Source organism: Neoarius graeffei, chromosome 9, assembly GCF_027579695.1.
Source record: "Neoarius graeffei isolate fNeoGra1 chromosome 9, fNeoGra1.pri, whole genome shotgun sequence".
In the NCBI taxonomy this organism is placed as follows: domain Eukaryota; kingdom Metazoa; phylum Chordata; class Actinopteri; order Siluriformes; family Ariidae; genus Neoarius; species Neoarius graeffei.
The window spans coordinates 2,778,952-2,803,590 of NC_083577.1; the positions used below are offsets into that span (position 1 = coordinate 2,778,952).

At 41.1% G+C, this 24,639-nt stretch overlaps 1 protein-coding gene across 1 annotated transcript in view; it reads right to left on the reverse strand.

Annotated features, from left to right (window-relative positions):
• Positions 1–24,639, reverse strand: part of ttn.2 (titin, tandem duplicate 2) — a 268,706-nt gene that overhangs the window by 30,824 nt on the left and 213,243 nt on the right. The window contains exons 190-202 of the mRNA XM_060928918.1: positions 23,403–23,705; positions 23,006–23,308; positions 22,610–22,915; positions 22,227–22,514; positions 21,814–22,104; positions 21,096–21,383; positions 20,396–20,983; positions 19,049–19,153; positions 18,758–18,955; positions 18,362–18,658; positions 17,667–18,254; positions 17,280–17,582; positions 84–17,186 (exon numbers count right to left, since the gene is read on the reverse strand). Of these exons, the coding sequence (XP_060784901.1) occupies positions 84–17,186; positions 17,280–17,582; positions 17,667–18,254; positions 18,362–18,658; positions 18,758–18,955; positions 19,049–19,153; positions 20,396–20,983; positions 21,096–21,383; positions 21,814–22,104; positions 22,227–22,514; positions 22,610–22,915; positions 23,006–23,308; positions 23,403–23,705 (20,961 nt within the window). The remainder of the gene's footprint in view (positions 1–83; positions 17,187–17,279; positions 17,583–17,666; positions 18,255–18,361; positions 18,659–18,757; positions 18,956–19,048; positions 19,154–20,395; positions 20,984–21,095; positions 21,384–21,813; positions 22,105–22,226; positions 22,515–22,609; positions 22,916–23,005; positions 23,309–23,402; positions 23,706–24,639) is intronic.

The window sequence follows — 24,639 nt, forward strand, 5'->3', positions numbered from 1 at the left end:
ATCAGAATTAAATACATCAAAATCCAAATACAACACAATTATTTTAGTTAGTTATCTTTCCAAACGTAATTATAATATCATACCTGTAATCTTAGCTCCCTCTTTAGTTTCAAGTGGTACTCCAATTCCATATTCATTTTCACCAGTGACTCTGAAATAATAAACACCTCCCTCTTGGAGGTCAGTTACTTTGAAGGTAAGTCTGGGACAACTTTCTGTTACTCTTGTCCATCCTTTTTTGGTTGCCTCACGCAGATCGACAAGGTAGTTCTTGACAGGAGCGCCACCTTCATTTTCTGGTGTGTCCCATGTTATTGTTGCGGAGTTTTTGGTCACTTCCTTAACTGAAAGACTGGCAGGTGGTCCAGGTGAATCGAGCACTTTTACATTCAATGTTAGTGCGACTGTTCCAGCAACATTTTGTAGTGTCACTGTGTACTTGCCAGAGTCATTTCTTGTAGCTTGCTCAATTGTTACAGATGTGCAAGTATCCGTGGTATCAATTGTTGCCCGAACTCTAAGATCAACATCAGGCTTGTTCCACATTACATTTGGCACAGGCTTCCCCTTGAAAGGGACTCTTAGGGTGAATGAGCTGCCATCTTTGACAATGAGTGTTTTTCGCATTTCATTACTGATGAGGAAAACTGGCTCATCTTCCCTGTCCTTTGCTACCTGTGGATCAGTCTCAGGGCTTGGCTCACTTGGACCAATTTTATTAATTGACCTAACCACAAAGACATATTCTGCTCCTGATGTCAGCCCTACAACTGTAAACTCAGTGTTATTAGTGTGCTGCACCCCAACAATCCAGTCTTCTTCATTGGTTTTCCTATATTCAACTGAGTATCCTGTGACTGGAGAACCACCATCAAACAATGGCTTGCTCCAAGACAGTGTGATTGTGGACTTGGTAGAATCAATTACCTTTGGTTTCACTGGTGGAGATGGCAAGAATAATGGATCCTCTGCTTTCATCAAAGGGCAAGGAAGGCTTGGTGCACTTAAACCTGCAGCATTCTCTGCATATACACGGTATTCATATTCACATCCTTCACGCAGATTGGAGGCTTTCACCCTCAAGTCATAAACAGGCTTTTTGTTGACACGGACCCAACGAAGACCTGATTTTTCACGTTTTTCTATTACATAGCCACCAATACTACTGCCACCATCAGAAACAGGCCTTTCCCAGCAGATTGTCATAGCTTCACTTGTAACACTTGTGACTTCAACATTTGTTGGTGCAGCAGGCACTGTAAATGGATCTAGGGCCTTAATGGGATCACTCTCCAGAGCTTCCCCTGTTCCATATTTATTTACTCCAAGAACTCTGAAAATGTATTCATTGCCCTTAAGCAGTTTTGTAACTTTGCATGTTGTGGCCTTCATTTCTGCATAGATTAATGTCCAGGCAAGACGGCTTGTTTCACGCTTCTCAACAATGTAATGCTGAACTTCAGCACCACCATTTTCTTGGGGTGGTCCCCAAGTTAATGTGCATTTTTCTGCTGTCAAACCAGTTACTTCCAATGGTCCAGATGATGGGCCAGGTCTATCAAGAACTTTACAGTTCACTGCTAAAGATCTGGTACCAGCAACATTCTGTAATGTGAGGACATACTGTCCAGAGTCTCTTCTGATAGTGTCCCTAACAATTAGTGTTGTGGATGTGAATGTTGAAGAAATTTCAACTCTTGCTTTAGAATCAATTTCTTTTCCATCCTTTGCCCATGAAATCACAGGAGCTGGCCGGCCATAAATTTCAGCATCAATTCTTAATATATCTCCTGCTTTGACAACAACTAGTTGCCTGAGTTTGTCATCCATTGTAATGCGTGGTGGATCAACATCATCTTTAATTGTAACAGGACCCGTGCACTCTGACGGCTGACTAAGTAAACCAGCCGCATTCTTTGCAATAACATGGAAATCATATCTTTGATCTTCAATCAGGCCAGTCACATCAAAGTATGTTTCTTGGACACTGGTGAAATTGCATTTCAGCCAACGACCCTCTGGTAGTTCTCTTCGTTCTACAATGTAACCAGTCACCTTAGCACCACCATCATTTTCAGGTTTTGTCCAGGAGAGAGAAACAGAAGTCCGTGTTATGTTCATAACAACTGGCTGACCTGGAGGATCACATGGATCTCTTGCAGCAACAGGCTCGCAGGCTTTTGTGCAAGGTCCAATTCCTGCAATATTCTCTGCATATACTCTGTACTGATAGAGAAGACCCTCTTCAAGACCAGTTACTTTAAATTGCACGTCAGAAACAAGACCCCTAGTGATCTTAGTCCAGAGAATGCTGCTTTGCTCCTTGCATTCCAAGTGATATCCAGTGACTGGACTTCCACCATCACTGGTTGGTTTTTTCCATGTAACCAACATGCCTGACTTTGTAGCATGAGCAACTTGAAGGTCATTTGGAGGACCAGGTGGTGTGAAGGAGTATTGTGCAACAATTGGTGCAGTGTCAACAGCATGGCTCTTCCCATAACGATTTTCAGCAGCAATACGGAATTGATATTCAGTTCCCTGTGTCAAATGGCATACTTTAATTGACGTCCTTGCCACTGTAGCTGAAACATTTTGCCATGTTGTAGTAGTTGTATCTCTCTTCTCAACAACATAATTACTGATTTGACACCCACCATCATAAACTGGAGGATCCCATGATAATGATATATAGTCTGCACTTACTTCATCTACTCTGATTGCAATTGGTGGACCTGGTTTGTCTAGAATTATAACTGTTATTTCAGCTGATTTCACACCAACTGAATTAGTCAGCGTGATTTCATATTTTCCAGCATCTTCCCTTGTTGAATCTTTAATAACAATCTTTGAAGACATTTTGGATGTAAGAACATTTACTCTGATTGTTTGCTTCAGGGTGTGGCCATCCTTCTTCCATGTCACTTCTGGGTGAGGTCTACCTCTAAATGGAACATCAATTTTGAGATCTTCTCCAGCTTTAACACTGTACGTGTTAAATAGCAAGTCAATAACAGGTTCAACAGTGATATCCTTGGCAACCACAGGTGCTGCCAGTGGTTTAGGATCACTCTTTCCTTTGTCATTCATGGCAGAAATTCTGAATGAATATTCCTCCCCTTTTGTAAGTCCTTCAATCGTAGCCTCAGGCATTTTTACTGTTGCACATGCGATCCATTTATCTGATCCTTTTGTCAACATCTCTACTATGTAACCTGTTATCTTGCTACCACAATCATGGTCTGGCTTTTCCCAAGAAAGACTCACACTGTGCCGAGTTACATCAACAAGTGTAACCTTACCTGGTGGTAGAGGTGCTTGGGACACCTTGACTGGCTCTGTGGTGGTTGCTGGCAAGCCAACACCAAGTTCATTCACTGCAACTACACGGAAATGATAAACACCTCCCTCTTGGAGACCATCAACCTTGAATGAATTCCTGACACAATTATTTGTCACAGATGTAAATGTCATTCTTTTATATTCACGTTTCTCCACAATGTAATGAGTAATCTTGGCACCGCCATCAATATGTGGAGGGTCCCACTGCAGCTGGACCGAGTCTCTTTTGATATCTTTAACGACAAAGTTCACAGGAGCACTTGGGGAGTCCAGGACTCTGACATTTATGAATGCAGATTTGGTGCCACTGTTGTTTTCAAGAGTCAAAACATATTTGCCAGTGTCAAATCTGTCAACATTGTCAATAACAAGCATGGTGTAAGAGCTTGTGACTTCAATTTGGGCACGCTCTGTTAGGGGACCCTCAGCCTTTGTCCATTTAACTTCAGGCTCAGGCCTTCCCCTGATGGGAACAAACAAGCGTAGTGTCGCACTTGCACGAATAGTCACAATTTTCCTCAAATCAGCTTGTAACTCTACTTCTGGGGCTTCAAGTTTCTCAGCAGCGATTACAGACCCTTGAACATCAACATGATCCCCAGCACCTTCAATATTAATGGCACAAATACGGAAGTTGTATTCTGCATTTTCCTTCAGGTTTTTCACTGTAAAGTGAGTTGTTTGTACACCAGTGCTTGGTGTACATAGTATCCATTCATCATCGATGGCTTCTTTCATCTCAACAATATATCCAGAGATTGGTGCACCACCATCATAAATAGGCTTACTCCATGCAAGGGAAACAGTTGTACTTGAATGGTCTGTCACTTTGGGATTGTTTGGTGGGCCAGGAGGATAGGTGGCATCACAGGCTTTGTAATATTCAGATGGTTCACTTGGTGTGCCAATGCCTGCAGCATTTTCAGCAGACACTCTGAATTCATAAGAGTGTCCATCTGTTAATCCAGTGACTCTGAAACGCAGATCACTTAGTCTTTTCCTGTTGCACTTTGTCCATCGAACACCTTCTTTATCACGCTTCTCCAAGACATAACCCTCAATTTGTGAACCACCATCATCCTCTGGACGGTCCCATGTGAGGACCATTGAGTCTTTAGTGATTGCACTTGCTTCTGGAGTTGAAGGTGGGCCAGGAGTCTTAAAAGGATTTCTTGCAATAACTGGTTCAGATTCAAGTGGTTCACCAATACCATACTTATTTACTGCCCTGACTCTAAAGATATATTCATTACCTGGCAAAAGTTTGGTGACTTTATAACTGATTGCTTGAATTTTGGGTTCTACCACAGTCCAAGACAGTCTGCTTGTTTCTCTCTTTTCAATAATGTAATGCAAAATACGAGCTCCACCATCATGTGTTGGATGGCTCCAGTGTAGATAACATTTCTCTGCTCTGACACCAGTTACCTTCAGAGGCCCATCTGGTGGACCAGGTCTATCCAGAACCTTGACATTTACAGGGATCAGTTTTGTTCCAGCCACATTGCTGAGGCTTAGGACAAAATGTCCACCATCTACTCTTATGCAGTCTTTAACGGTTAAAACAGTATGTGTAATCGTGGATTTAATTTCCATTCTTTGAGTAGCACTGTCAATTTCTTTTCCATCCTTTAGCCACCTAATATCTGGGAGTGGTTTGCCTGCGATATCAGCATCAATAGAAAATGTCTCACCAGCATTCACTATAATGACATCCTTGAATTTTGAGTCCATGGAAACTGAAGGTGCTTCAATCTCATCCTGTGCAGTAATTGGGCCAGTGCTTTCAGAAGGCTCACTTAAAATACCAGCTGCATTTCTTGCAATTACTCTGAACTCATAACGGTCTCCTTCTGTCAATTCTGTAATTGTAAATTGAGTGTCAGTTATATTTGTAAAGCTAGCCTTCATCCAGCGACCGTCGGGTAGCTTTTTCCTTTCAACAATATAACCTGTGACTACACTGCCTCCATCGTATTGAGGTCTTGTCCATTGAAGTGTGATGAGGTTTCTAGTGATTACAATAGCCTCCGGAGTTCCAGGTGGATCACATGGATCATGTGCCACAACACTTTCAGAAACTTTGCTAGGTGCACTTACTCCTGCAATATTTTCAGCAAATACTCTATATTCATACTCAATGCCCTCCTCAAGACCATTTGTTCTGAACCGAGTATCAGTGACAAGAAGCTTGTTAAGTTTTGTCCAGAGAATGCTGTTCTTCTCTTTGCGCTCAATGTGATACCCAAGAATAGGGCTACCTCCATTATTACTAGGTGGCTTCCATTCAACCGTCATGTGATCTTTTGTGACTGAGGACACAATTGGCGTACCAGGAGCTGCAGGCTCACTGAAAGGATAACTAACAACAACAGGTACTGAGTCTAAAGATGAACTCTTTCCATATCTGTTTTCAGCAAACACTCTAAACTGATATTCTGAGCCAGTTTTCAGCTTAGAGATTTTGATTGTTGTACGTGCAATAGTTGCTGACACAATGTGCCAGGCTGTGGTTGTTGTGTCTCGTTTCTCCACAATGTAATTGTTTATCTGACAACCACCAGTGTACACAGGTGGTTCCCATGAGATTATCACATAATTGGAACTTATTTCATCAATTCTAACTGGGCCAACAGGTGGACCAGGCTTGTCCAAGATTATTACACCAATTTCTTCTGAGACTGAGCCTACATTGTTTGTAGCTGTTACTACATATTTGCCAGAATCCTCTCTATTGGCATCTTTGATGGTAAGAACCGTTGATGTTGTTGTGCTTGAGACGTTTAGTCGAGTTGTCTCTTTTAATGAGTGGCCATCTTTCATCCATGTGACCTTTGGTGTTGGACGACCTTTCACTGGAATTTCTACTTTCAGCTCTCCACCACATTGCACACTGTATGTGTTGAAAGTCAATTGGAGGGCTGGTTTAATTGTTATATCATTAGCCATGACTGGAGCTGCTAGTGACCTTGGATCACTTTTTCCTTTATCATTGTAGGCCAACACTCTGAAGAGGTACTCTCGGCCAGCACTAAGTCCTGTGACAGTTCCCTCACAGGTTTTGGTAGTAGTTGCTACTACCCAGTCTTCTGAGCCTTTTGGCTGCATTTCAATATAATATCCAATAATCCTACTACCACCATCATGTTCTGGTTTCTCCCATGACAGTGATGCAGAAGTTTTAGTCACATCAGTCAATGTGACCTTACCCACAGGTAGAGGAGGATCTGCTGTCTTCACAGATTCTTCTGTTTCTACAGGCAGACCAATACCAAACTCATTCTCAGCCATGACTCTGAAATAATAAATGCCACCTTCACTAAGATCACCAACACGTAAGCTAGTCTTGGTGCATTTTGTAGTAATATTAGAGAAGGCAGGCCTAGTTGATTTCCGTTTGTCCACAATATAATTCTTTATCTTTGCCCCACCATCAATAAGTGGAGGCTCCCAAACAAGAGTTACATAATTTCTTGTGACATCTTTAACAGTTAGGTTTAGTGGCGCGCCTGGCGTATCCAGTACTTTCACTGAAACAAATGCTGACTTGGTACCACTGCTGTTCTCTAGAGTCAGAATATATTTTCCTGCATCATTCCTGTCACATATGTCAATTGAGAGCTGGGTATAATCTAGAGCCTTTTCAATTTGAGCTTTACTTGGTAGATCACCATCATCCTTAGTCCAGTTTATCTCTGGTGTGGGACGGCCTTTGAAGGGAATGCCAATTCTCATGCTTCCTCCAGCACGGACAACAATGCCCTTTCTTAACTCAGAATCAAGTTCAATTTCAGGAGGTTCCATTTTATCAACAGGCTTCACTGTGCCAGGAATGGTGACTGGCTCACCAACACCTAGTTTATTAAGAGCACATATTCGAACCTTGTATTCTTGATGTTCTATGAGTTTGGTAATTGTGAATTTAGTATCATTCAACCCAGTAGGTGGAGTACATGTTAGCCATTCCTCTTCATCAGCGTTGCAGATCTCTATAACATAGCCCTGGATATCTAAGCCACCATCATAGATTGGTCTACTCCATTCAATAGTCACAGAGTCCTTTGTGGTGTCAGTAAGGTGTGCATTAGTTGGTGGAGCAGGTTTAAATGTTGGGTCACATGCTTTGTAATAAAGAGTTGGTGGACTCGGTTGACCAACTCCTGCAGCATTTTCTGCAGATAATCTGAATTCATATTCATGGTCCTCTGTGAGACCTGTAACTCTGAAGCGAAGGTCTGTAATTCTACGTTTGTTACATTTTGTCCATCTGACTCCAGCTCTGTCTCTCTTTTCTACAATGTACCCAACAATCTCACTTCCACCATCAGTCTCTGGGCGAGTCCAGCACACAGTCATAGAATCTCTTGAAATATTTGTTATTTCTAGTTCTCTAGGTGGTCCAGGAGGAACGAAAGGATTTCTCATTATTACTGGTACAGACTCTAAAGGTTCACCTACACCATATTTGTTAACAGCCATGACACGGAAGATATACTCATTTCCTTTTAGAAGCTTGGTGACCTTGAACATAGTTGCTCTACAGTCACTAGACACTACAGTCCAAGTAAGACGGCTGGTTTCCCTTTTTTCAATGATGTAATGAGAAATACTGCTACCACCATCATGTACAGGAGGAAGCCATGACAAGGAGCACTTCTCACTTGTTACATTTGAAACTGTAATAGGTCCTGCTGGTGGCCCAGGCCTATCAAGCACTCTTACATTAAAGGGCACAGATTTAGTTCCCCCAACATTGGTAAGCTGCAAAGTGTACTGTCCTCCATCGACTCTAATAGCATCTTTAATAACAAGGACTGCTTTGAAGTCTGTGTTCTTGGTCTCAGCTCTTGCAGAAGTTTCAACTTCTACATCACCTTTGAACCACTGCATTGTTGGAACTGGCTTCCCCAACACAGATGCTTGCAGTAAAAATGTATCTCCAGCATTTACAGTTACCACTTGGCTGTATTGTGAGTCAATGTCATAGGTTGGTGGCTCAATCTCATCTTTAGCTGTGATTGGGCCTGTGCATGCAGAAGGCTTGCTGACTGATCCAGCACCGTTTCTAGCAATGACCCTGAAGTCATATTTTGAGTCTTCTGTCAGACCTGTGACTGTAAATTCAGTTTCAAGGATGTGTGTAAAGCTAGCTTTCATCCAACGGCCATCTGGGAGGTCCCGTTTCTCCACAACATATCCAGTGACCATACTGCCTCCATCATATTCTGGTGGTGTCCATCTCAGCATCACTGAGTGTCTTGTCACAATTACTGGCACAGGTGTGCCAGGAGGATCGCAGGGATCACGGGCCACGCAACCTTCAGAAACTTTGCTGCATTTACCAATTCCAACAATATTTTCAGCAGAAACTCTGAACTCATATTCTATACCTTCCTCCAAAGGAGATGTTTTAAATCGGGTGTCTTGAATAAGCATTTTATTTATTTTTGTCCAGAGAATACTGTTCTTTTCTTTTCTTTCAAGATGATATCCAAGAATATTACTGCCGCCATCTGAAACTGGTTTGTGCCATTCAACTAACATAGATTCTTTTGTAAAGGCAGACACAAATGGTGTTCCAGGGGGCCCTGGCTCTTTGAAAGGATACTGAGCAACAACTGGCTCTGAATCAATAGCATAGCTTTTACCATATCTATTTTCTGCAAAGATCCTGAACTGGTACTCAGCTCCAGTTTTCAGATTTCCAACTTTGAGTGTAGTTCTTGCTACTGTAGCTGAAACAACTGCCCAGTTAGTTGTAGTAGTATCTCTCTTTTGCACAATGTAATTTGAAATTTGGCATCCTCCAATGTAGGTTGGAGGATCCCATGACAGTGTCATACTTTCTGCACTTATTTCATCTATCCTCACTGGCCCCACTGGTGGACCAGGTTTGTCAAGTATAATGATTTCGACAGTGCACTCCTTTTGTCCTAGTACATTAGCTACTGTAATGCTGTACATACCACCATCATCTCTTGTTGCGTCTTTAATCGATAATGTTGTATGGTGGGCAGTGTCTGCAACATTAACTCTCGTGGTCTGTTTCAGCTCTGTACCATCTTTAGTCCATGTAATGGTTGGCTTTGGATGACCAGTGATACGTGCTTCAATTTTCAAGTCATAGCCAACTTGTACACTGTATGTGCTAAGTTTTGTCCTTACAGATGGCTCAACTACAAGGTCTTCTGCAAGAACAGGGTGTGCTAGAAGTCTGGGATCACTCTTTCCTTTGTCATTAACTGCAATTACCCTAAAATTGTACTCTGCACCTTGGACTAAATTGGTAATTATGGTGTCAAGTGATTTAACTTGTGCACACAGTGACCACTTTTCACTGTCTTTTGCTTGCATCTCAACTTCATAGTGAGTGATTCTACTACCCCCATCATGTTCTGGTTTTTCCCAGGACAGAGAGATGCTCTTGCGTGTAACATCCACTACAGAAACTTTTCCAGGAGGTTGTGGCACTTCTGAGATTTTTAGTGGTTCTGGTGTTTCAGCAGGTAATCCAATTCCATATTCATTTTCAGCAAGAACTCTGAAGTAATAGTTGCTGCCTTCTTGGAGCTGCTCTATCTTATATGTCATCTTGTTGCAGGAAGCAACAGTAGAGTATACCTTTCTTGTACTCTCACGCTTTTCAACAATATAATTTTTTATTTTTGCGCCACCATCCAACAAAGGTGGCTCCCATGTGAGGGTAACTGAATTCTTTGTTATTTCCTTCACATGGAAGTTTGCAGGTGCATCAGGGGTGTCAAGTACTCTGACACTAATAAATGCAGATTTTGTACCATTTGCATTTTCCAAACACAAAGTGTATTTTCCACTGTCAAATCTGTTCATGTTTTCAATTACAAGGGAAGTGTAACTGCTTGTGATATCAATCTGTGCTGTCTCATTAATTTCACCTTCAGCCTTTCCCCATTTGACCTCAGGGGTTGGTCGGCCTCTGATTGGAACAAACAATCTAAGAGCTCCTCCAGCTCTAACGGTGATCATCTTTCTTAGGTCAGCATCAAGATCAATATCTGGTGCCTCCAGTCTGTCCTCCGTATGAATGGATTCTTTGATATCTGCATGTTCTCCAACTCCAACCTTATTTATTGCACAAATTCTGAATTTGTATTCATGTTTTTCCAGTAGATTTTCAACTTCGTATCTTGTTTCTCTGATTCCTGTGGGGGGTGTGCACATTGTCCACTCATCGGATATGCCTTCGCAGACTTCAACAATATAACCTTGAATCTCACATCCACCATCATAAATAGGTTTACTCCAATGTAGTACAACAGATGACCTTGAGACATCAATAACCCTAGGATTGTTTGGTGGACCTGGCCTGAAGACTGGATCCAAAGCCTTGAAGTATACAGTAGGGGCACTTGGTTTACCAATTCCAGCTGCATTCTCAGCAGAGACACGGAATTCATAACTGCGGTTTTCAAGAAGACCCGTCACTCTAAAGCGCAGTTCACTAACTGAACGCTTATTGCATCTTGTCCATCTGACACCTTCTTTGTCCCTCTTTTCAATTACATATCCTGTAATTGCATTACCGCCATCATTAATGGGTCTTTCCCAAGTAACAACCATGGAGTCCTTTGTTATATTGGATATGTCCACCCCAGTGGGTGGATCAGGTGTGACAAATGGATTTGTGGCAATGACTGGATCAGATTCCAGAGGCTCACCAATTCCATATTTATTGACAGGAATCACTCTGAAAATATACTCATTTCCAGGAAGGAGCTTGGTAATCTTCAGATTAAGGGTTTGCACCTTTGATTCCACAACAGTCCAAACTAATCGGCTGGTCTCCCTTTTTTCAACAATATAATGGGATACCTCAGCACCTCCATCATGTAAAGGTGTTTTCCATGCTATGCAGCATTTCTCACTTGTAACCCCATATATAGAAATAGGCCCATCTGGTGGCCCAGGCCTGTCTAGAACTTTGATATTGATGTTTATGGATTTCTCACCACCAACATTTTTCAGTAGCAGTGTGTACTGGCCTCCATCAACACGAATAGCTTCTTTTACACTTATAGAGGCTGTGAAGTCAGTATTTTTAATCTCAAGTCTAGCTGTATTAGCAAGTTCCTCACCACTTTTTATCCAATGGACTGATGGTACAGGTTTGCCAGATATCCTGGCATCAATCTTAAATGATTCTCCAGCATTTACAATAATAGTTTGAGAATATTTAGCATCCAAGTCAATCATAGGTGGCTCTACTTCATCCTTTGCAGTTATTGCACCAGTACTGTCAGATGGTACACTGTGTACACCAGCTGCATTTTTTGCAATGACTCGGAATTCATATCGTTGTTCTTCCACCAAGCCACTGACGACAAATTCAGTTTCCATGATATTAGCAAAACTAGCCTTCATCCAGCGACCATTCGGCAATTCTTTCTTCTCAACTACATAGCCAGTTATTCGGCTGCCGCCATCAAACTCTGGTGCGGTCCATCGTAATGTTACAGAGCTTCTTGTGACAATTACTGCTTCTGGTTTGCCTGGAGGGTCACAAGGATCTCTTGCTACCTGCATTTCTGACACTTTGCTGGCTTTGCTCAATCCAACAATATTCTCAGCATAAACACGGAACTCATATTCAATGCCTTCTTCAAGTCCAGTAACCTTGAATCTCGTGTCTGGAATTATGGTTTTATTTTGTTTCACCCACAGGAGGCTATTTCTCTCTTTGCTCTCAAGATGATAGCCAATAATCTTGCTCCCACCATCACTGCTAGGCCTGTTCCAAACAATGACCATAGTTTCTTTGGTAGCTGACTGCACAGTGGGAGTTCCTGGTGCACTTGGCACCTCAAATGGATACTGTGCAATTACAGGTTCAGACAGTAGGAATGAGCTCTTACCATATCTGTTTTCAGCTGCAATCCTGAATTGATACTCACAGCCAGTTTTCAGTCTTACAGCTTTGGTGGTTGTTCTAGCAACTGTAGCTGACACAATCTGCCAGTTTGTAGTGGATGTGTCTCTCTTTTCCACAATATAATTATTAATTGCACAACCACCTTCATACTCTGGTGGTTGCCATGACAATGTTACACTGTCTGCAGTTACCTCATCTAATTTGATAGGTCCAGTAGGAGGACCAGGTTTATCAAGTACAACAACAGTAATGTCAGCTGTAGCTTCTCCAGCTGAGTTTGTAATCTTGATAGTATATTTACCCACATCGTCACGTGTTGCTTCCTTGATTACAAGGTATAGATGACTATCAGTAACTTCAGAATTTACCCGTGTTGTCTCTTTGAGAACAGTGTCATCTTTAAACCAAGTAACTGCTGCTTTGGGCTGAGCAACGTAAGGTACATCTATCTTGAGATCATCACCTGCCAGCACACTGAATGTATTAAATAAAAGCTTGAATGCAGGTGTGATGACAAGATCCTTTGCCACAACAGGCAGATTTAGTAGACGAGGATCACTTGTCCCTTTTTCATTTGTTGCTGATATACGGAATGAGTACTCTTCACCTCTAGTCAGACCAGCAATAACTGCCTCTGTTACCTTAACAGTCATAACCTGAGTCCATTTGTCACTGCCCTTTCCTTGCATTTCCACAACATATCCTGTGATCCTGCTTCCTCCATCATGATCTGGCTTCTCCCAGGACAGAGTTACACTAGTGCCAGTTACTTCTTTCAGAGTCACCTTGCCAGGAGGTAAGGGCTTTTCAGAAATCTTGACTGGTTCAGCTGTTTCCACTGGGAGGCCAACACCATATTCATTTTCAGCCAAGATTCTGAAGAAATACAAACTTCCCTCCTGTAGATCACCGATTCTCCAGCTTGTTTTGGGGCAAGAAGCATTTATAATGGAATATGCCTTTCTTGTGGATTCACGTTTTTCTACAAGGTAATGCCTGACTCTTGATCCACCATCAATAATTGGAGGATCCCAGATCAGTGAGACAGAATCTTTTGTGATTTCCTTAATTGTGAGATTTTGTGGTGCCCCTGGAGTATCAAGCACCCTGACATTCACAAAGGCTGTTTTACTTCCAGAGCTGTTTTCCACTGTTAGCAAATACTTTCCACTGTCAAACCTGTTAACGTTCTCAATAACAAGTGATGTGAATGATGTTGTGGTCTCAATAGTTGCTTTATCAAGAGGTTCACCATTTTCCCTTGACCATTTAGCTTCAGGTGCAGGTCTTCCTTTAATTGGTACAAACAGTCTCAGTGTGCTGCAGGCTCTAATGTTCACCATTTTTCGAAGATCTGAATCAAGCTCAATTTCAGGTGAAATATATCTGTCCTCTGCTTTTGGTGAACCAGGTACTGATGCAGGTTCTCCAACTCCCTCACAGTTCAGGGCAGAGATGTTGATCTTATATTCTTGGTTTTCTCTTAAATTAACTATGGTAAATGATGTTCCTACAAGACCCTTCTTTGGAGTGACAACCATCCATTCATCTTCTTCTGGTAGGCAGGTTTCTACAATATATCCTGTAATTTCTGAACCACCATCATAAACTGGTTTGTTCCAAGCAACAGTAATGGATGACTTTGTTGAGTCCAAAATTCTTGGATTCCCTGGAGGTCCGGGCTGGAAAATTGTATCACATGCCTTATAGAATGGACTTGACGGGCTTGGAGCACTTAAACCAGCAGCATTTTCAGCAAGAATCCTGAATTCATATTCATGCCCTAGTGTAAGTCCAGACACTTTAAAGCGCAAATCAGTTACTGACCTCTTATTGCATTTGACCCATCGGAGGCCAGTTTTATCCCTCCTTTCAATAATGTAAGTATTTATGGCACTTCCTCCATTGTTTTCAGGATGTCCCCAGCAAACCACCATAGAGTCTTTTGTAATTGTTGTTACTTCAGGAGCTTGTGGTGGATCAGAGGGTACATATGGGTTAGTGGCAACTGCAGGTTCTGATTCAAGAGGCTCACCAACTCCATATTTATTCACAGCCATAACTCTGAAGACATATTCATTTCCTTTTAGCAATTTGGTAACTTTATAACGGTTGACTTGTAAATCTGTGGCTACATTTGTCCATGCAAGTCTGCTTGTTTCACGTCTCTGAATTATATAATATTCAATCTTTGCTCCTCCATCTTCAAGTGGTGGTAGCCAAGACAGAATACATTTCTCTGTTGTCATGTCTGTAACATGAAGGGGTCCTTCGGGAGGCCCAGGCCTATCAAGGACCTTAACATTGAAAACAAACTTGGCAAATCCTCCAGGGTTACTTGCAGTTAGAATGAATGCACCACCATCTCTTCGTAATGAATCTTTGTTGATTAAACATGTATAGAAATCTGCTGTTTTGATCTCTAGTTTTGCAGTGTCTTCCAGTTCTTTCCCATCTTTTGTCCATACCAAAGATGGAATTGGTCTGCCAGTAACATTTCCATCTAGTTTGAAGACATCGCCTGCCTTAACTACCACAATACTGCTAAAACTTGCATCAACATCAAGCTTTGGCTCCTCAAGATCATCTCTGCAGATGATGACTTCTGAAGGTTTTGAAGGCTTGCTGACAGAACCAGCTGAATTTCTTGCAAGGACACGGAATTCATATGAAGAATTTTCTGTCAGTCCACTTACAGTGAAGCTTGTTTCATGAATATTGCTAAAGTTTGCTTTGAGCCAACGACCATTTGGCAGTTCTCTCTTTTCCACAGTGTACCCAGTGATTGGGAAACCACCATCACTCTGCGGCTTCATCCACTGAAGGGTTACCTCATGTCTAGTTATATTAAGTGCCACTGGTTGACTGGGAGGGTCCACTGGATCAAGTGCAAATGTCATCTCAGAAGCCTTGCTTGGCTTGCTAGGACCAGCCATGTTTTCAGCAATAACACGGAATTCATATGCAATACCATCCATCAGACCAGATGACTTAAAAATATTCCCAACTACAAGAGCTTTGCTGATCCGCTGCCACATGATGCTATTTTTCTCTTTCCTCTCAATATGATATCCCAAAATCGGGCTTCCCCCATCTGTGGAAGGTTCATTCCAGCTAATTGTAATAGAATCTTTTGTGAAAGCAACAACTTGTGGAATACCTGGCTGGCCTGGTACATCAAATGGATAAGCAGCAACAACGGGTTCAGACGTTATGTAGGGACCAACACCATATCTGTTCTGAGCTTTTACACGGAACTGATATTCAATTCCTGTTGTAAGACGAGCAGCTTTGAATGTTGTGCGAATGACAGTAGCGGCTAACTCAACCCAAGATGTGCCAGTTGTCTCTCTCATCTCGACAATATAATTGTTGATAGGAACTCCCCCATCATTCTCTGGTGCATCCCATGCTATAACTACATAGTCACAGGACACTTCGTCCACTTTAATTGGTCCAGTTGGAGGTCCTGGGATATCATGTACTTGTACAGTAATGGTTTCTGTCACTGTTCCCAGTATATTCTTCCCAGTCATTGAGTACTGTCCTCCATCTTTTCTTTTGATTTCTCGTATGTTAAGAATTGTTGAGGTTGTTGTGTTGTCAATGTTGATTCTTTGTGTTTCTTTAAGTTCCTGATCTTCTTTCTTCCAGACAACAGATGGTCTTGGACGACCCAAAACAGGGATTTCAACCTTCACATTATCACCTGCTTTGGCTACTACCAACTTCTGATAGACGGATCTGAGGTCAAATCCCGGTGCTGAAGTCTGCTCCTTGATTTCAGCTGGCCGGCTTTCACGAGGTTCACTTCTACCTGAGCTGTTCACAGCAAAGATTCGGAATACATATTCTGCATTTTCTGTTAAGTCTGTTACAGTATAGTCCAAAGCCTTTATTGTTGTAACATGTAGCCACTGATCAGAATCCTTCTTCTGAGCCTCAATCACATAGCCAGTGATTCTGGTACCACCATCATAAGTTGGTTTTGTCCATGCAAGAGTTGCTGTATGCTTTGTCACATCTGTAACTACTAAATTATCTGGTGAAGATGGAGCCTGAGAAGCTCTGATAGGTTCAGATGTTTCTGCTGCCTCACCAATCCCTTGTTCATTTTCAGCTGAAACTTTGAAGTAATATTCAACTCCCTCTTCCAAATTTTCAACCTTATACGAACATTTCTGCCAATTCGTAGTGACTGTTGTGAAAGCCTTTCTAGTTGCATCACGCTTCTCAATTATATAATTTACTATTTTTGATCCGCCATCAATAATTGGAATTTCCCACTGAAGTGTGATGCTGTTTTTGGTGATTTCCCTTGGTTTCAAATTGACTGGAGGCCCAGGTGTGTCCACAACTCGGACATTGACAAATCCTGTCTTCTTTCCAGCAACATTTTCTAAAGTCAAAATATATTTTCCAGCATCATATCTTGTACACTCAGGGACGACAACTAGAGTGAATGACTCTGTACTGTCAATATGAGCTCGACCTTTGAGAGCAACACTATCTTTCATCCATGTAACTTCGGGAGTTGGACGGCCCTTAATTGGTACAAATATGCGGATGGAACCACCTGCTCGGACAATAAGCGTTTTTCTCAGTTCTGCGTCAAGTTCAAAGTCAGGAATCTCTTCACGGTCAACAAGTTCTACAATTTTCTCAACTTCAGCAGGTTCCCCACATCCTTCTGAATTAATTGCACTGACTCTGAAATTATATTTGCCCCCTGCTTGTAAGTTTGGAACAACAAACTCAGTGATTCTCAAAGGAGTAGTTGTGTCCTGAATCCAATCATCTTCTCCATCCTTTTTGTGCTCAACAACATATCCTGTCACAACAAGGCCACCATCATAAAAAGGTCTTCCCCAGTTAAATGTTGCTGTTGTTTTGGTGGTATCAGTTATTCTTGGGTTGGATGGAGGTCCAGGTGGATCTGAATATGATAAAGTATATTAAAATGTAAATGAAAAGGTCAGACCTATTTGAAACTACAAGACATTATTTTAGAAGTGTTTTGTTTACTTACATGCAATGTCCTTTGTCAGCACAGGCTGGGATGGCTCACTGGGTTCTCCAAAACCAGCTTTGTTCTCTGCAGTTACACGGAACTCATACTCAACTCCTTCTGTAAGGCCTGATACTTTGTAACGTAGATCGGAGATGGACTTCTTTGAAGCTCTAACCCATCTCATACCTCTCCTCTCCTTTCTCTCAACACTATACCCTCTAATATCACTTCCTCCATCCATCACTGGTCTCTTCCAGGAAATAGTTACAGCGGTTCTGCTGACATTATCAATTTCTGGTTTTGATGGTGGCCCAGGGGGTCCTGGCAAAAATAACATCATATAATCACATTAATCACATAACAGTACATCGCAAATGAAAGTGTGAAATATGAACTTAAACTTACCAAAGCTGTCAACCATTTTGACTGGACCAGACTGGATAGCATCACCTGTACCATACTGATTGACCGCTGAAACACGGAAGATGTATTCATTGCCTTTAATCAACTTGCAGGCTACATGACGGCAATCTATTACATTTTCAGCAAGCTTTGTCCAAAGTAGGCGGCTAGTTTCTCTCTTTTCAAGAGTATATGATTTGATAGCACAGCCTCCATCCTCTTCTGGTGGTGACCATGTCAGTGTGCATTTTTCAGCAGAGACACTGCTAACCTCAATAGGACCAGGTGGACCAGGCACATCTAGGATTTTTACTTTTACTTTTTCTTCCTTAATACCAAATGGGTTGCTGGCAGTAATTGTATACTCCCCACTGTTCTTTCTGTTGGCATATTTAATTGACAGAGATGAAGATGTAGGAGTGCTTGTAATCTGGACAACATCCGATGGCTTGAATTCTCTTCCTTCTTTCGACCATACAGTTGTAGGTGGAGGCTTGCCAAGGATACTTGATGCAGAGATCACAATTGTTTCTCCAGCCTTGACAGTGACACCATCCTTCATTTCAGGGTCGATTGTAATAGTTGGTGGCTCTGTAAAAAGGTAAGATATTGATAATAGGTTTTTGTTTCAGAATGTTCTGTAAATTCTATAAATCAAATATAACATCTGTAAATCAAACTCAGTGAGTAAAACCTACCATATTCATCTTTGCAGACAAGGGTATCAGTTTGCTCTGAGGGAGCACTGATGGAACCAGCTGCATTCTTTGCCCTAATTCTAAAATTATACATGCAGCCTTCATGCAAGTCTGTTACTGTGAAAGCACAACTCTGGATATTGATATGGTTGGCCTTCATCCAGACCTTTCCTGGATGTTCGAGTTTTTCAACCATATAGCCAGTCAGCTTATGACCTCCATCGTATTTAGGCGCAGTCCAAATGAGTGTCACACTGTTCCTTGTAACACTGATTACATCAGGTTTGCCGGGGGGATCTAAATGACATTAGCAATAGAACATTAGCTGTATAATCAATTAAGTATGTGTTATTTCATTGAAAATGTACAAAATAATCTTAAAGACCACAAATTTACCAATTGGATCAAGCGCCACAAATGCTTCAGTTGGTTTGCTTGGTTTTCCTAGTCCAGCCACGTTTATAGCCATGACTCTGAATTCATACTCAAGACCCTCAACTAAACCAGTCACTCTGCACTCCTTCACTCTCAGAGGTGTCTTGGTGGCTCTCTTCCACAATAAACTGTTCCTATCTTTGAATTCCACATGGTACCCTAAAATCAAAATTTAAAACATGGTAAATAATTTTACATGACCAAAACACATTGCAATAAATAAATTAGAAACTGTAGGAAGAAAAAAAAAACCTGTGATAGGAGAGCCTCCAGTATCCTTTGGATCTGACCATGACACAATAGCAGACTCATGGCGAATAGTCAAGACCTGTGGTGGAGCTGGAGCCTCTGGTGCATCTTTTGAAAAAGAAAAAAAAAATGTTTTACATAATTTTGTACACAACTCATGCTTACCTTCATGCAACACTATTTTAAATCTATACTTTTAAGCTCAATATTCCATTCCATGAGTTTTATAATGGCACATGGGTCATTCTAGAATTTGGGGTACACTTCACATCTCTGAGATAAACCTTTTGTTATTTTCCACAAAAGAAATCTTGATTGAATCAGTTTTAAACAATAATGCAAATTATGACAAACTTTCACCAACAGTGATGCCTGATGTACATTTTAGACCCAATTTATCCATAAAACATTAACTAAATGACCCCCACCCCTCCCCCCACATTACTGGCTGTCTTTGACTCCTGATTCATCCATTCAACTCCAATAAACAGGAAGTGATTCAGTCTAACACTGTTTTTGGGGGCTGATTCTATTCACTGTTATAAAATCAATTGGATAGAAAGTCTATTTTCTGTACTATGTGAAATTTCAGTAATAATAAAAAAAATTATCTGTCCTAATGTTTTTGTCAGCTCTGTTAACTCTGTTATAAAACCACATTAAATCCACAAAGACTTTTAATAATACGCATGACACGTGATGTCACTTCCTCTGGCGGGAAACTTCAGAAAGGCAGTGAGGTATGTTCTGTTTCATCTCTCATTCATTTGAACAAAATGTTGAGGATTTTACACTAACAGTGGATTAATTATTTGTCAACTCTGTTATTGTGATATTGGAGCGAATCTCTCACTCATTTTTTAAAAACAATAATATGATTAAAATCCATGAAATTATTTTTTTATTCATGCCATGTGGTAGCTACTTTGAGGTTAGCATGTGGAGTTAAGACACAAAATGGTGGAAAATGTCAACTCTGTTATCGTCAATTCTGTTGAGGGATTGCCCTGTTTAGCGATAACAGAGTTGACAATGACTAACAGAGTCAACACTTGAAATGTACCCGCGATTATAGAATGGGCCACATATTTCATTCCATTAATTAAATATTCTATTGTAATTTCAAACTAAAAATGGAAGCAAAATGGAAATCACATAACGCAAAGGATTTTAGTCAGTAACTCAAATATCAAATAATTTCTTGATTTTTATCTGAACAGATTTTAAGTTATTATTATTATTATTATTATTATTATTTTTTTTTTTTTAGGCAAGGTTAAGAGATTTTTTTTTTCAAAATACAGTGTATTAATTTTGTGTAAAGTCTTGAAGATCTTTATGAACACTCACTGAATGGATGTTTAGCCACCACTGGATCAGATCTTAGGAAGTCTCCAATGCCATATTTGTTTTCAGCACACACTCTGAATAGGTACTCCGTTCCCTCATGGAGTCTGGTGACTCTCATGATGTTCTTCTGAATGGCTGAAGCAACAGTGACCCACTTGTTATTTGTGGACTGCCTCTTCTCTATAATGTAGTTGGAAATTTCTGATCCACCATCATCCTTGGGTGGACCCCATTCTAAAGTAATTCCATCAGCTGTAATTTCATCTAATTTGATGGGCGCTGTGCAAATTCCAGGCTTCCCAACTACTTTGATGTCTATGGTGGATTCCTTGGTTCCTGCACTGTTTTTCAAAATGAGACAGTACTTTTCCGCATCATTTCTCTGACAGTCACGTATCAGCAAGGTTGTGTTTGTAACTGTGGATTCAACAGAGATTCTTCCACTATCTCCCAGAGCAACACCACCCTTCTTCCACGTGACTGATGGAGCAGGAATGCCAGAAATTGGGATTGTGAGGCGAACCATGCTTCCCTCCTTTGCCACATAACAAGAGTCTGGCAACCCCTTAAGGTCACAGTCTGGGAGAACTGCAGAGTAAATGTGTGAATATAAATACACTAGACGACTCCAACAACGCTGTTTAAAAAAATGCAATAATAGTTTTGTGTTTTCAAAAATGATAAATATAATCAAACATACCAATTTGATCCTTAGCCACCACAGTCAGTTCAGTGGTGGGTCCTTCAGCAGACTCATTAAAAGCTTTAACTCTGAAAGAGTATTCTTTTCCTTCTTTCAGGTCCTGTACTGTGTATTGCAGGTGTTTTGCCTTCATGAGCTGCTTCCATTTGTCTTCACCTTCACTGATTTCTAATGCATATGCAACAATATGGCTTCCACCATCACTGATGGGCTTCTTCCAAATAAGAGTGCAAGAATCCTTGGTGACCAGTGCCGCTTTGAAGTCTGTAACTGGTCCAGGTTGCTCTGCAACACAACATTATTAGGATTTGATTTAATTATTTAACACAATCTCATTAATTAAAGATCTCTCTGTCCCTCTTTCGCGATTTTGCATATCACTGCAACAATGTGGCCACTCTGTTGGCTCCAACCATGAAAGTTTCTGTTGCCTTATACTGGATTACTATGGAGGTTTTCTCCTCTCAACCATTCACAATTATGGGCAATTTAGAGTAGCCAGTTAACCTAACTGCATGTCTTTGGACGGTGGGGGAAATCGGAGCACCCAGAGGAAGCCCACACAGACACGGGGAGAACATGCAAACTCCACACAGAAAGGCCCCTGTGAGGTTCAAACCCAGAACCTTCTTGCTGTTAGGGAACAGTGCCAACCACTGCACCACTGTGCCACCAATTAAAGCTTTAGTTAGTACAAAAGTATAACAACTCTAACCTGAGGCTTTAACTGGTCCAGGTGTCTCACAGCCTTCACCAATACCATACACATTTTCAGCTGAGACTCTGAAACAGTAGTCTTTTCCAGCTTCTAGATTTGTAACTCTGAAAGATGTTTTTGGGCACTCAGTAGCAACACAGGTCCATGCTTTCCGTTCTGCCAGACGTTTTTCCACAACATAGCTCTTCACTGGACTTCCACCATCAATTAGTGGAGGATCCCAAGTGATGGACACATGATTTTTTGATGTTTCTTTGACAATCAGCTTGAGTGGTGGTCCAGGCGTATCTAAGTAAGATTAAATGCATAACATGGAGTGAATATTATGATGTATATAGCTAAAGAGTAATTTATGACAAAGCTATTTTAAGGTTAACATAATATTTCAGAAACATTATTCAATATAATACCTAAGACTTTGACAACAATGGTATAGGACTTGGAGCCACTGCTGTTTTCAAGGGTTAGCACATATTTGCCGGCATCATATCTGTTGATGTCTTCACAGTATACATAAGTATCCCATTCAGTTGTGTTGATCATAAGACCTTGCCTCTCCTTCAAGTTGGCATTGACCTTACTCCATGTCACCTTTGGTGCAGGACGGCCTCTAATTGGCACATAGAGTCTCAATGTGACTCCAGCACGCAATACAAGTGCTTTCCTAAGATCTGCATCAAGGTCTGCCTCAGGAGCAACTATAAGAAAAAACAAAACAGAAAGTATAGTAATAAGCATGTAAAATTGGAATATTTTACATCGTTATCAAACCCCCCCCAGACATTTAACATACTTAAAATGTCCCGCGCCATATGTTTCCCAGGAACTTCACTCGGCTCACTAAGTCCAATCTTATTTACAGCAGTCACACGGAATTGATACTCCGTGTTATCAAGAAGCCCAGTGACAAGGAATTTTGTATCCTGGAGATTTTTTGGTATATTGCACTTTAACCAGTCCTCTGAATCTGCCCTCTTGACCTCAACCAGGTAGCCCAAAATTTCACAACCACCATCATAGGCAGGCTTGGTCCAGGATAGACTGACTGTGCTGTGTGTAGAGTCAATGACCTTGGGGAAAGCAGGTGGCCCTGGAGGATCTATAGTAAAAGAAGATTAATGCAAGTGTCTCAAAACAATCAAAATCTAATTTAAGGAAAACCGGATTACAAATAGGAAACTTCACTTACATAGTGGGTCCACTGCAAGAGCAGCTTGAGAGGGATCACTTGGTTTGCCAAGACCAGCCTTATTGAGAGCAATAACTCTGAATTCATACTCAGAACCCTCAGTGAGACCTCCAGCTTTAATGGTTCTATCAATGACAGGTTTTCTGTTTATTTTAGACCAAGTGACTTCTTGAATTTCACGTTTTTCAACCATGTATCCAAGAATTGGGGATTTGCCATCATCAGCAGGGGCTTTCCAGCTCACAGTCATGTGGTCTTTGGTAACATTGGTAATAACAGGTGGGTCACAGGGTCCGGGAACATCTGGTTTTGGGAATAATATTATGAACATGAATGGACAGTTTATAAATTCAAGCTGTGATCATTTAGGATAACATATTAATTCTAAGCTACTTACCATATGGATTCTTTGCAATCACAGATGTAGTGACAGTTGGATCACCAACACCGTACTTGTTTTCAGCACTGATGCGGAACTCGTATTCATGACCCTCAATCAATTTTTCCACTGAGCAGCTTGTAATCTGGCCGTTAATGTTGGACGTAACCTGAGCCCAGTTGGCTCTGCTTGTTTCACGTTTATCAATAATGTAGTTGGTTATTTCAGAACCACCATCTGAAAGAGGTGGCTCCCACCGCAGTTTGATCCGGTCAGAAAAGACTTGACTGATCTTAACTGATGCTGGGGGTCCAGGTTTATCTGTGAGTACAAGATTAAAATGTGATTTTAATTTCACTGTCTACTGCTTATAACTACAATGTTTTTCACCATACTGCAGCCTTTCTCAACTGGGGTGCCATCTGGCGTCATTAGGGGTGCCGTCAAAAAATTATATATTCTAACATTGAAATAAATAAAATAAATTAAAATTCCAAAAAACGATAGTTACACTAATGCAGATCATCGCCGCCTCATGCATCATCAAAATTTGTCTCACAGCCCCCTTTCCCATGTCACAACGTCACTGCCGGGGTCAGCGTGACTGCGTATATTTTATATGGGGGTGCCTTGAGAATTTGCATACTTCTGAAGGGTGTCGTGACTGAATAAAGGTTGAGAAACACTGCCATACTGCACTACCACATCACACTCTTACACTGTACTGTATTATTTTTATACATATATGTCGTGCCACGGGATTTTTGTACTAGATGCACTGTTTATAGAATGCATAGAAACAGTACTGAAAAGCATGCGATATTTTGCACTGTTTTTGGTGGCTGATCCAGTAACTATCTACGAATAATCGCCTCAGTAGCACCCCTACGGGATACATTTACCACTTTTAACATCATCCACAACTCAGACAGGTATAGATCTTCCTTCTGCCATAAATAGATCATGATAACTGAGCCCTTTAAAATCTGTGTAAAAGGCACTGTTCTCCTGACACATAAAACAGTGTTTCCTGTTAATAAACTAGACTGGGGTGGCTCATCCATAGTCTAATTAGTCCCGCCACAGTTTCATAGTGAACCAAAAATATCTTTACACTTCTCATAACAAACAGAATTATGGAGATTTCATGTCATCTTGGAATGCAAACCCGACTTTGGGATGAGGAGGAAAACAATCACCATGGCGTAGTGTTTTACAGTGAGCAGCACACAAACCATGCCGTATGGAAATGTGG